At 47.6% G+C, this 13921-nt stretch overlaps 1 protein-coding gene across 4 annotated transcripts in view; it reads right to left on the bottom strand.

Annotated features, from left to right (window-relative positions):
- Positions 1-13921, bottom strand: part of SYNE2 (spectrin repeat containing nuclear envelope protein 2) — a 373661-nt gene that overhangs the window by 268527 nt on the left and 91213 nt on the right. For all 4 annotated transcript variants that reach the window (XM_062181714.1, XM_062181717.1, XM_062181715.1 and 1 more), the window contains exons 9-11: positions 9563-9663; positions 7358-7459; positions 2908-3045 (exon numbers count right to left, since the gene is read on the bottom strand). In XM_062181714.1, the coding sequence (XP_062037698.1) occupies positions 2908-3045; positions 7358-7459; positions 9563-9663 (341 nt within the window). The remainder of the gene's footprint in view (positions 1-2907; positions 3046-7357; positions 7460-9562; positions 9664-13921) is intronic.

The following is a 13921-nucleotide window of genomic DNA, read 5'->3' as shown; positions in this document are numbered from 1 at the left end:
CACTGTGGCGAAGCAGGTAGAGCCAACGCTTGCAGTACCTGCATCCCATACGGGCGCCAGTTCAAGTCCCGGCTGCTCTACTTCTGATCCAGCTCTCTGCTATGGCCTGGGAAAGCAGTAGAAGATGGCCCAAGTCCTTAAGGCCCTGCACCTGTGTGGGAGATGTTGAGGAAGCTCCTGGCTCCTGGCTTCAGATCAGCCCAGCTACAGCCGTTGCAGCCGTTTGGGGTGTGAACCAGCAGATGGAAGACCTCTCTCTCTCTGCTTCTGCCTCTCTGTAACTCTGACTTTCAAATAAATAAATCTTTAAAAAAAAAAAAAAAAAACTTGTACAACAATAAAGTTGTTCAACTCTTCAGTAAGTGTAAGTTTAGAATGTATTTTGTAGGCCGGCGCTGTGACTCGCTAGGCTAATCCTCCTCCTGCAGCGCCGGCACACCGGGTTCTAGTCCCGGTGGGGGCGCCAGATTCTGTCCCGGTTGCCCCTCTTCCAGTCCAGCTCTCTGCTGTGGCCCGGGAGGGCAGTGGAGGATGGCCCAAGTGCTTGGGCCCTGCACCCCATGGGAGACCAGGAGAAGCACCTGGCTCCTGGCTTCGATCAGCACAGTGCCGGCCGTAGCGGCCATTTGGGGGGTGAACCAATGGAAGGAAGACCTTTCTCTCTGTCTCTCTCTCTCTCTCTCTCTCTCTCACTGTCTAACTCTGCCTGTCCAAAAAAAAAAAGAATGTATTTTTTAGTTCCCTAAAGCAACCACTAAAATATCATAGGCAGAAGCAGGGTTAAAAATTTTCAAAAAAGCTGAGAAAGGGAGGAATGGGGATACAAAAAAACAGAGGGAATAAACAAAACAGAATAAAATAATATAACTAAGTTGAACCATAGCAACAATTACATTAAATGTTAAGGACTAAGTACTCCAATGAGAAGGCAGAGATTGTCAGAGCGGATAAGGAAGCAAGATCCAAGCGCGTGCCATCTCTAAAGAAATGTACTTTGCAGGGCTACTGTTGTGGCAAAGTGGGTTAAGCTTCCACCTGTGATGCCAGCATCCCACATGGGACCAGTTCAAGTCCCAGCTGCTCCACTACCAATCCAGCTCCCTGCTGATGTGCCTGGGAAAGCAGCGAGGGTGGTTCAAGTGCTTGGACCCCTGCACCCGGGTGGGAGACCCGGAAGAAGCTCCTGGCTTCAGTATAGCTCAGCCCTGACCATTTTGGCCATTTGGAAGTAAATCAGTGAATAGAAGATCTCTCTCTCTCTCTCTCTCTCTCTCTCTCTCTCTATCCCTGTTCCCTCTCTCCCTCTGTAACTCTATCAAATAAATCATTTACGTATTAAATAAGGAGTGGCCATGCTTTTAAAAAAAAAAAAAGAAATGCACTTTAAAGATTAAAAACTCAAATAGTTTGAAAGGAAATGGAGGAAAAGCATGTGTCATACAAACAGTGTCAGAATGACTATACCGACAGCAGATTAAGTAGCCATGCAGAGAAACAGTACCACTAAAGATAAACACATATTTTATGATGGTAAAATCGCCAGTGCACTGAGATACAACAGTCATAAATACGTACGTACATCATAATAAAGCTAAAATACATGAACTAAAATTTGACAGAAGATTTCGATACCCATCTCTCAGCAACTGATACAACCGGACCACATGTCGGACAAGACACAGGGGAGGAGTGGGCACGTGGTACAGCGGAGAAGACGGTGATTAGAATGCCCACACCCCAGGTTCCCAAAGTGCCTAGGTTTGAGTGCTGCCTCCAATCTCAGTTCAGCTGCCTGCACACTCTGGTCCCAAAGATGATGGCTTCCACGCTTGGGTCCCCGCCACACACAATGGGAGACCTGGGTTGTTTCTGGCTCCTGGCCTCATCCTGGCCCAGTCCCAGCTGTTGTGGGCACTGAAGGAGTGAACAAGTGGGCATTTGGGGAGTGAACCAGCTCGCTCTCTCTGTCTCTCTCCATCTCTCTCTCTCTCTCTCTCTCTCTGTCTTTCCAGTAAATAAAGACAGACAATCCAAACAACACTACCAAATACTTTGCTTATTTAATGTTTATGGAGTTTTATACCCAGTAAGTGCATAAAACATATTTCTTCTTTTCAAGTTCCTATGGTTATGTACCATAAACCCAGCCTCAATAAATTTAAAAGGATGAAAATCATCGTTCCACTCAGACACACATTCACACACTCATCCTTGTACATTCTCTCTGACTCGAACCCTACTCCCTTCAAGCACCTGTTGATACTAGCACACAACGAAGAAGAAACTGCAGGCAACCCAAAACCGGACAACCAAGAACCCACGGCAAATACACCTGTGCATAAGCTTGCATCTGCGCCCACCAGAGCGTTAAAAATTCCGACCTGACTTTAACCCCAGCCCAGATGACGCCACGAAGAAAAGTTAGGAATCCAACTGCACGTACTGATGAAGCAGCTACCCTGTCTTCTAGAGAATCGGTCATGAGAGTCTCAAGCGAAGCTCTCACTCAACCAACCAAGGCTGCCCACTGAAAACATTCTTCTTGGGGGCAGGCGCAGTGGCTCACTTGGTTAATCCTCCACCTGAGGCGCCCGCATCCCATGTGGGCTCTGGGTTCTAGTCCCGGTTGCTCCTCTTCCAGTCCGGCTCTCTGCTGTGGCCCTGGAGGGCAGTGGAGGATGGCCCAAGTGCTTGGGCCCCTGCACCCACATGAGACCAGGAGAAGCACCTGGCTCCTGGCTTCGGATCAGCGCAGCGCGCTGGCCGCAGAGGCAATTTGGGGGGTGAACCAATGGAAGGAAGACCTTTCTCTCTGTCTCTCTCTCTCTCACTGTCTAACTCTATCTGTCAAAAAAAAAAAATCTTAAAAAAAAAAAAAAGTTCTTCCCATCAACGCGGTGCAGTCACCTGTTGGTTGAGGCCGTCCCAGTCTCCTCGCAACCGTAGCTCATCCTCATTCAGCTCATCTGGCGGCCTTGTGAGCAACAGGAGGTCCAAGAAGGGGTTTTTTTCTTCATCGAAGGACTCCAAAAAGGACAGGAAGCTCTACAATTAGAAGAGTGTTTCCAGGGTGAAAACATTTAACTCTACTTGTAAAGTGTAACCTGCTATTTTACGATCTTTAGCTAGAGGTTATATTTACGTTGTACTTAAATAAAAGGAAAAAAAAATCCCTTAAATCCAGTTTCCTCTCACTGATCTGGTTTCTTTCTGCAGAATACCCTGACCCTTCACATGCCTTATAATGACAGAGTTTGGGGCTGGCAACTCCTGTCAAAGCCACTGGATTTCTCCTGGGAGGAAACACAGAAGCCCACTCTGCTCCAGTGGACAGACTGTGATGGCACACGCGAAACCATGAGTCTGTCTCTTCTCCCCAGAAACAGGTGCACGACAAAATAAGAATGAGCAGACATGGGGGCTGGGCACTTGGCACAGCAGTGCAGGTGCATTTGGGATTCCCACAGCCCGTCCCAGAGTGTCTGGGTTTCAGTCCTGGCTCAGCTGCCTGCTGATGCTCACTCTGGGAGGCAGCAGGTGGCGGCTCAAGTACTTGGGTCCCCACCGCCCTCGTGGTGCAGATGGAGTCCCAGGCTCCTGCTCTCAGCCTGGCCTGGTCCCTGCCCTTGCGGGTGCTTGGGAGAAACTAACAAATGGAAGATCTCTCTCTCTCTCTCTCTCCCTCTCTCTCTCTCTCTCTCTCTCTCTCTCTCTCTCCCTCCCTCTCCCTCTCCCTCTCTCTGTCGGTCTCTGTATGTCTCTCTAGCTTTCAAGTAAATGAAAATAAATAGTAAAATAATAAAAAAATGAGTAGATGGGGGAATTATAACAGTAGTCACGTTAAATGATTTTCCAAGTATTTATGATTACCTGAATTTTGAGTCAATTCTTCCCATGTTACTTTACACAAATTTTAATAAGCACTTTGTCCTTACACTCAAATATTTAATAAGGAGGAGGCAGGTGTTTGGACTAGCAGTGAACTGCAGGTTTGAACATCCACACCCCATATCAGAGTGCATGGGCTCAAGTTCGCACTCTGATCCTGATTCCTGCTTCCTGCTAACACAGGCACTGAGAGAGAAAGCCCAGCTCTCAACTTCAGCCTGGTCCAGCCTTGAGCATTATGGACATCTGGCACTCTCTCTCTCTTTCTCTGGGCCTCTCAAATTAAAAAAAAATTAATAAATAAAGCTTTTTGTAGTTTACATTTGTGTGAAATACTGCTACTTTAAAAGTTACCACTTCCACAAATGCTTTTTAAAACATGATCTATAATTATTTGTAAGAGATTATTACTAGCATTTTTTTAAGATTTAGTTATTCATTTATTTGAAAGGCAGATTGACAGAGAGAGAGAGAGAGAGAGAGAGATCTTCTATGCACCAGTTCACTCCCAAACAGCTGCAGCAGAAGGCACTGGGCAGGCCAAAGCCAGGAGCCAGGATCTCCATCCTGGTCTCTCACATGGGTGGCAGGTGCCCAAGGACTTGGGCCACCTCCGCTGCCTCCCCAGGTGCATCAGCAGGGAGCTGGATCAGAGGCAGAATGCTGGGACTCACACCAGCTCTCTGATGTGGGCTGCTGGCACTGTAAATGTTGAGTTAACCCTGGTGGCACAACGCCTGCCCAACTTTATTTATTTAAAAAAATTGTTTATTACTTATTTACTTATTTTGAAAGGCAGAGTTATACAGAAAAGGAGAGAGAGAGAGAGAGAGAGAGAGAGAGAGAGAGAGAGAGAGAGAGTCTTCCATCTGGTTTATTCCCCAAGTGGTCACAATGGCCAGGACTGGGCCAAGGTGAAGTTACAAGCCTGGGGCTTCATCTGGGTCTCCATTGTGGGTGCAGGGCCCGAGCACTTGGGTCATCTCCCAGTGCTTTCCCAGGTGCATTAGCAGGGAGCTGGAACAGAAGTGGAGCAGCCGGGACTCTATGGGCTGCTGGCATTGCAGGTGGCCATTTAACTTGCTGCAACTCAATGCAGGCCCCCACAGTTTTTAAAAAGTATTTTATGTGTTTGAAAGAGGCACAAAGAGAGAAGGAGAGAGAGAGAGAGAGAGAGAGAGAGAGAGAGAGAGAGAGAGGCCCTATCTGCTGGTTCACTCCTGAAATGCCCACAATAGCAGGTCTGAGCCAGGCAGAAAGAAGTCAGGGGCCAGTGCTGTGGCGTGGTGGGTAAAGCTGCCACCTGCAGTGCCGGTATCCCATCTGGGCGCCGGTTCAAGTCCCAGCTGCTCCATTTCCGATGCAGCTCTTTGCTATGCCTGGGAAAGCGGTAGAAGTTGACCCAAGTCCTCGGGACCCCGCACCCTCGCATGAGACCTGGAAGATGCTCCTGGCTTCAGATCAGCTCAGCTCCAGCCGTTACAGCCATTTGGGGAGTGAACCAGCAGATGGAAGACCTCTCTCTCTCTCTCTCTCTCTCTCTCTCCCTCTCTCTCACTGCCTCTGCATAACTCTTTCAAATAAATAAATAAATCTTAAAAAAAAAAAAAGAAGTCAGGAACTGGGAAATTAAACTGAGTCCCCCACAGAGACCCAGGCCATCACCTGTCAGAGTGCATCACTGGGAAGCTGGACTCTGATCTGAAGCCGAGCCTCTACTCAAACCCGGAGACTCTGACATGAGATGCAGCTGATCCAAGTGCTCATCTTAAACCACCGCACCAAACACCCGCCCCATATCCGTAGTTATTGGGAGTGTCTTACTTAAATTTTATAAGTAAATCGAAGGATCATTAACTTACTTTAATTCTTTCTGATAATTAATAACTTGACAAAAACCTCCACTTAAGAAAGCAGAAGCTGGGGCTGGCACTGTGGCGTAGCGGGTAAGGTTGCCACTTGCAGTGCTGGCATCCCACAGGGGCACCAGTTCGAATCCCAGCTGCTCCACTTCCAATCCAGCTCCCTGTTAATAGCCTGGGAAAGCAGTGGAAAGTGGCCCAAGTGCTTGGGCCCTGCAGCAATGTGGGAGACCCAGAAGAACCCCTGGCTCCTGCTTTCAGATCAGCCCAGCTCTGGCCACTGCGGTCACTGAGGGAGTGAACCAGAGGAGGGAAGATCTGTCTCTCCCTCTCTCTCTCTAACTGCTTTTCAAAAAAATAAATGAATCTTAAAAAAGAAAGAAAGAGACCAGAATCTGTGTTATATTACTAAGTCTAAGACATACAAGGCATCTTCAAAAAGTTCACAAAAATATGTAGTATGAAAAACTCACACATGAATTTCAAAATTCTGCACCATCATAAATCTATATTTTAATTCCATTTTTATGAACTTTTTTAGGTACCCTTGTATTTGGGATCAAGGCAGTTGCAGTCAATGTTGAACATCTTTTCACTAAAAAATAAATAAATAAATAAACCTGAGACCAAACCTAAGCGGGAAGAAGCACTAGAAGTTTATGCAGGGCTAGTGCCGTGGCTTAACAGGCTAATCCTCTGCCTTGCGGCGCTGGCACACCGGGTTCTAGTCCCGGTTGGGACGCCAGATTCTATCCCGGTTGCCCTTCTTCCAGGCCAGCTCTCTGCTATGGCCCGGGAAGGCAGTGGAGGATGGCCCAGGTGCTTGGGCCCTGCACCCGCATGGGAGACCAGGAGAAGCACCTGGCTCCTGATCGGCGAGATGTGCTGGCCGCAGCGGCCGTTGGAGGGTGAACCAACGGCAAAAAGGAAGACCTTTCTCTCTGTCTCTCTCTCACACTATTCACTCTGCCTCTCAAAAAAAAAAAAAAAATAGAAGAAGTTTACGCAGTTCAGACCAAGGGAGATAAGAACACCTAGTCCCTTCCACCCACTACGGCTCCAAACCATAGTTAGCAGTTGGGTCCCCAAGCCACACAGACCATTGAGTGTTAGAATCTGAAGGGCAGGGCTTGTCATCCCTTGTCATCCCTCAACACACAGGGAGACCGGGCCTTAACAGCGCTTAGCACCCAAGGCATGTCACCATGTTGCCAGCTGATTCTGGACAGAGACCTGGTGAGATGCGCAGAGGGCCTGGACCAGGGGCTCTAAGACAGAGGGCTGCAGAACCTTCGCAGTGGTTGCTGGGAGTCCTCCAAGACATAGCTGCACACCCAGGAGAAACAACACAAGGCCCACAGAGCTTGGCCTTCAAAACCAGACTATGCTTCAGATCCTACCACCCCCGCCTCCCAGGAGCCACGTAACGTGGGTCCCTCAAAGCCTTTTTGGCTTCTTTGGCCAAACTGGAGTAACACACCAAAGTCAGCAAGATGTTTGAACGTGTGCGACGCTCAGCATCAGGAAGGTGCCTGGCATACAGCAAATGCTCAGTAGGTGGTGACAAAAAGGATAAACGAGAAACAGCGGCGAGAAGTCGTACTTACGTGATACTTTTTAAAATAGGGTTCATGTTCCGAATCTTTGAGCGCCTTTTGCAGTTTGTTCTCTTGCCGAGCCAGCCAGTCCATAGCGGCTTTCGTCGCTCCCTGCAATCCACACACACACAGGACACACACTTAAACTATATCCCAAATACTCTTGGTGACTTTGTCTGACAATAAAATTAACAACTTAAAACATCAGTGGCGAAATTTTATTACAAAGCAATCACTCATTATACCAAAGAGTCATTTTGCTTGTTCACAGAACACCCTGAATTTTAAAATAAAGTTCAGCATCTGAACACCTGGTTCGAGTCCCGGCTGCTCCACTTCAGATCCAGCTCCTTTCTTTTTTCTTTGTTTTTTTAAGATTTATTTATTTTACTTGAAAGTCAGAGTTACACCGAGGGAGGAGAGGCAGAGAGAGAGAGAGAGGTCTTCCATCCGATGGTTCACAATTAGTTCCAATTGGCCACAGGAACTGAGCTGGTCCGAAGCCAGGAGCCAGGAGCCAGGAGCTTCTTCCAGGTCTTCCATGCAGGTGCAGGGGCCCAAGGACCTGGGCCATCCTCCACCACTATCCCAGGCATTAGCAGAGAGCTGGATGAGAAGTGGAGCAGCCGGGTCTCGAACCGGCGCCCATATGGGATGCCAGCGCTTCAGGCTAGGACATTAACCACTGTGCCACAGCACTGGCCCCAGATCCAGCTCCTTTCTAATGTGCTGGAAAAGCAGTGGAAGATGGCCCCAAGTACTTAGGCCCCTGTCACTAGACCCAGAAGAAGCTCCTGGCTCCTGGCTTCAGATTGGCACAGCTCGGCCATTGTGGCCATCTAGGGAGTAAACCAGCGGGTGGAAGACCTCTCTCTGCAACTCTGCCTTTCAAATAAATAAAAATAAATCTTAAAAAAGTACAATTCAGTAGTTTTTTTTTCTTCTTAAAGATTTTATTTATCTCTTTGAGAGGTAGAGTTACAGAGAAAGGGAGAGAGAGAGAGACAGACAGACAGACAGAGAAAGGTCTTCCATCCACTGGTTCACTCCCCAGATGGCTGCAATGACCAGGGCTGGGCAGGCCTAAGCCAGGAGCCAGGAGCTTTTTCCCGGTCTCCACACTGGTGCATGGGCCCAAGGACTTGGGCCATCTTCTACTGCTTTCCCAGGCTATAGCAGAGAGCTGGGTTGGAAGTGGAACAGCCGGGACTCGAACCAGCATCCATATGGGATGCCCACACTGCCACACTGGGGCTTTAAACCACTGCTCCACAGCGCTGGTTCCTGCACCTTTTTAAATAGTTGGATTTTATGGCAGCTCATAAAGATTGTAACAGACAAAAATCTGAAAGCTAAGATTAATTTAACTTCATTTGTCTGATAGAGTGCCTACCTTAAAATAGCTTAGATAATTCAGGGAAGTTTAATAAATTATCACTTTTAACTTTAAAAAAAATAAGCAAAACTAATCTATAGTGAAAGCAATACTGGTTGCCTGAGGTGGGGAGTAGAGATGAGAAAGAGGCACAGTGGAACATTGTGTTAATAAACAATGATTTATGGGGCTGGCACTGTGGCATAGCGGTTAAAGCCAGCACCTGCAGTGCTGGCATGCCATATGGGTGCCGGTTCAAGTCCCGGCTGCTCCACTTCTGATCCAGCTCTCGGCTGTGGCCTGCGAAAGCAGTGGAAAATGGCCCAAGTGCTTGGGCCCCTGCACCCGCATGGGAGACCTGGAAGAAGCACCTGGCTCCTGGCTTCCTATTGATGCAGCTCCAGCCATTGCAGCCAACTGGGGAGTGAACCAGCGATGGAAAACCTCTCTCTCTCTCTCCGTGCCTCTCCTTCTCTCTCTGTGTAACTCTGACTTTAAAATAAATAAATAATTCTTTAAAAAAGAAAGAAAGAAAGAAACAATGATTTATGTCATGATTGTACTATGGTTTATATAGGTGTATCCATTGTCAACACTGAAAGGATTGTACATTTAAATTATTATATTGTATCTTATTATAATATATTATATTATTATTAGTGTATATATAACTATATATAATTGTAATACAATTATTTTAATATATTAACATATTACAAAGATGTTACAACATTAATTAGTACAATAAATTATAATGTAAATTACACTTCGGTTTTTTACTATTAAACCTGCAATGGGTACAACAGAGTCGAGCTTGCGCGGCTCCTGCGAAGACCTACCTGAGCCTCGTCTCTCGTCGCAGGGCCGTCCTTTGAGTACTGCAGAAACTGTGCCACATAGGTCATGATGGACCTTTCGTCAGGACTCACGACATCCACATCTGCAAGACACAGCGCACCAGTGAGCTGTGGTGGACTGAGAACAGTTAATGCTCAACCGCAGGCTAGGTCTCCATCCACGCCATCGACTCACAGGCTCCTGAAATGACCAACCATGCACTCTCCACCGACTCTTCTTTTGTTTAAGGTTGATTTATTTATTCATGAGGCAAAGTTACAGACACAGAGAGGGAAAGACAGAGAGGTCTTCCATCTGCTGGTTCACTCCGATCCAGAGCCAGGAGCCAGGAGCTTCTCCTGGTCTCCCACACGGGTGCAGGGGCCCAAGCTCTTGGACCATCGTCCACTGCTTTCCCAGGCCATAGCAGAGAGCTGGATCGGAAGCGGAGCAACCGGGACTCGAACCAGCACCTACATGGGAAGCCGGCACTGCAGGCGGAGGCTTAACCCACTACGCCACAGCGCCAGCCCCCTCTCCACCCACTCTTACTGCACAGCTACTCAGTAGTAGTCAAACAGATCTAGATCGAATCCTGGGGTTAGGACATGCACAGCCTTGATTTCCCAGCAACACAGTGTCACTGTGGGTGCTAAAGTTCGAGGCAGGAACAGTCAGAGAGGGTGGAGAGAAAACCAAGCATGCCTCTTTCTAGAGACATGGTATAGAAACTGCTCCAGGAAGGGCCAGCACTGTGGCATAGCAGGTAAAGCTGCTGCCTGCAGTGTTGGCATCCCATATCGGCACCGGTTGGAGTCCTGGCTGCTCCACTTCTGATCCAGCTCTCTGCTGTGGCCTGGGATAGCAGTAGAAGATGGCCCAGGTCTTTGGACCCTTGCATCTGCGTGGGAGACCTGGAGGTCCTGGCTCCTGGCTTCAGAGTGACCCAGATTTGGTGGTTGCGGCCATTTGGGAGTGAACCAGCAGATGGAAGACCTCTCTCTCTCTCTCTCTCTCTCTCTCTCTCTCTCTGCCTCTGCCTCTGCCTCTCTGTAACTCTGACTTTCAAATAAATCAATAAAATCTTTAAAAAAGAAAGAAAGACATTGCTCCAGGAGCACAGGAACAGACAGCACCCAGAATCCATTCTCAACACACTCTGCATTTAAGCACTAAAGCATTTCCAAAAGCTCTCACATTGTATGGAAGACACATTCAAGTCACCCTTAAAGGTCATTCAGTCATTCACGGAACACAGAAATTTAACCAAGGGCCTTCTATGGGCCAGGCTGTGTGCTTCATTAAAAGAGTTTTTGACCTTTGTCTCTTCCTTTTGCTGTCTGTAACTCAACTCCTAAATAAACAAATAAAATTTTTTTTTAAAAAAAGAGTTTTTGGTGGGAGTAGGTGTTCGGCACAGTGGCTAAGACACCTCCATGCCATGTGGGAGTGCCTATGTACAAGCCCAGCCTCTGCTTTCTTTCTTTTTTTTTTTTTAAGAATTTATGTATTTTATTTGAGAGACAGAGTTACAGACAGTGAGAGGAAAAGACAGAGAGAAAGGTCTTCCTTCTGTTGATTCACTCCACAAATGGCCGCAACGGCTGGAGCTGCGCTGATCCAAAGCCAGGAGTCAGGAGCCAGGAGCTTCCTCCAAGTCTCCCATGTAGGTGCAGGGGCACAAGGACCTGGGCCATCTTCTACTGCTTTCCCAGGCCATAGCCGAGAGCTGGATCAGAACTGGAGCAGTAGGGACTAAAACCGGCACCCATATGGGATGCCGGCGCTGCAGGCAGAGGATTAACCTACAGCGCCACGGTGCCAGCCCCCACTCCCTCCATCTGCTTTCAAACCAGATTCCTTCTAATGCACACCCTGGGAGGCAGCAGTGATGACTCAGTTACCTGGGTCCCTGCCGTCAGGTGGCAGACATGAATTGAGTTCCTGGCTCCTGGATTCAGCCTCACCCAGACCTGGCTTCTGTAGGCACTGGAGGAGTGAACCAGTAGGTGGAAGAAAAAAAAAAAAGAAAAATACCTCTCTCTCTCTCTCTCTCTCCCCCCCCCCCCTTCTCCCTCTCTCTCTCTCTCTCTCTCTCTCTCTCTCTCTCTCTCTCTTGCTCTGCTTTTAAATAAATAAAAACAAACAAAAACTTAAAGAGTTCCTGGTGAAGTGTGCAAAATGTTGAATTAAGCAAATTTTAAAAGGTTAAATTCTTTACTTCCCCAAGTATATAATAAGTTAAGCAGATGGTAAAACCACACAGAGGGATGCAAGATGTCACCGACGAAATAACACTTGATTTGGGGATCTCTCTGGGTGTGCTGCCAAAACAACCGAGGTGATTGATGGGAAACATTCACCACGTGTGAATTCAGCCACATGCAATGTGACAAAGGATTAGAGAGCACGGGTATGTGTCAGCAACAGTCCCTGTCAGTAGGGACCCTGCTTCACCCTGTATGCATTTAACAACCATAGGGCAATGTCCCTCAGGTGTCCATGGTTAACAGAAAAACAAAAAATCAACAACAAACACAGGGGTTGGCACTGTGGCTTCTGCCTGAGATGCTGCCATCGCATATGGGCACCGGTTCGAGTCCTGGCTACTCCGCTTCCAACCCAGCTCCCTGCTAATGCTCCTGGGAAAGCATTAGAAGATGGCCCAAGTGCTTGGACCCTGCAGCTTTGTGGGAGACCAGATGGATTCACTGGCTTTGGATCGGCCCAGTGCCTGCTGTTTCAGCCATTTGGGAAGTGAATCAGCAGATGGAAGACAGCTTTCTCTCTCTCTGTCTCTACCTCTCTCTGTTTGTGGCTCTGCCTCTCAAATAAATAAAATATTTTTAAAAAAATAAGCATCCTTTCTCTCTGTCTCTCTCTCACACTGTCTAACTCTATCTGTCAAATAAAAAAAGGGGGGGGGGGGTTGCTGGTGCCGTGGCTCACTTGGTTAATCCTCTGCCTGCGGCACCGGCATCCCATATGGGTGCCGGGTTCTAGTTCCAGTTGCTCCTCTTCCAGTCCAGCTCTCTGCTATGGCCCGGGAGGACAGTGGAGGATGGCCAAAGTGCTTGGGCCCCTGTACCCGCATGGGAGACCAGGAAGAAGTACCTGGCTCCTGGCTTCGGATTGGTGCAGTGTCGACTGTAGTGGCCACTGGGGAGTGAACCAACGGAAAGAAGACCTTTCTCTCTGTCTCTCTATCTCACTGTCTAACTCTATCTGTCAAAAAAAAAAAAAACCTTCCACATTGTTGAGCTATTACTGATGCGGTTTATAATCAATGATAAGTAATCATTCACACACTGGGAGTCCGCTTTTATGATATTGCCTTTTTCATTAGTTGCCTAATTATTGCACAGACTAAAACAGAGACAACATTTTCTAGCAACAATAAATATCTGGAAAATCAAAATTTAAGTATTTTTAAAGGACCATAGTCAGAAATAGGAAACTACAGCAAAGCATAGGAAAAAATAAAAAACCGAAAAAAAAAAGATAAAAATGAAAAAGAAAACACAAAGAATGGTGTTAAAAGAGGAAAGGGAGAAAGGAAAAACAAAATGGGGTAAAAAAAAGTGTTTGCTTTAAGATGTATTATTTATTTGAAAGAGAGTGATTAGAGAGAGAAAGAGATCTTCAATTTGCTGGTTCACTCCTCAAACAGCCTCAACAGTTGAGGTGAGTCCAGGCTGAAGCCCAGAGCCTGGAACACCATCCGAACTCCCACCTGGGTGCAGGGGCCCAAGCAACATGGGCCATCTGCTGCTTTCCCAGGAGCATCAGCAGGGAGCTGGATCAGAAGCAGAGCAGCCGGGACTCAAACCAGTGCTCAAAATGGGATGCTGGCATCTCAAGTGGCGGTTCAACCTGCTGTGCACAAAGCCAGTCCCAGTGGTGAGAAATTGACAAGAAGAATTAAAAGATGGCCAGCATTCAACCAGAACGATGGAAATGAGGAACACTAGGCTGCTTGTGAGCTTAGAAATATCACCCGGCTCCAACGGGATGGAACAAAGTCAAGTCCAAAAGCGCTCAGTGCCAGCTGCAGAGTGTATTCTTAGCACCCAGCTCTTGGTCCCTAACACCATTTCCACAGTAACAGGAACCAGGGCTCCTGGGAGAAGCAGCAGATTCTACCATAAGGGGAGGAATCATACAAGAGGAGCCAGGAGCTTCTTTGTGTGCCAGAAAGTAAGGAAGTTCACAAAAAAAACAAAACAAAACAAAACAAAACAAAAAACCTACACATTGATTGGGTTGTGGGAGCCAGCGCTGTGGCACAGTGGATTAATGCCCTGGCCTGAAGCACTGACATCCCATATGGATGCTGGTTCGAGATCCAGCTGCTCCACTTC

This window comes from Lepus europaeus, chromosome 22 (genome assembly GCF_033115175.1).
Source record: "Lepus europaeus isolate LE1 chromosome 22, mLepTim1.pri, whole genome shotgun sequence".
In the NCBI taxonomy this organism is placed as follows: Eukaryota; Metazoa; Chordata; class Mammalia; order Lagomorpha; family Leporidae; genus Lepus; species Lepus europaeus.
This window is presented reverse-complemented; position numbering and strand designations above follow the sequence as displayed.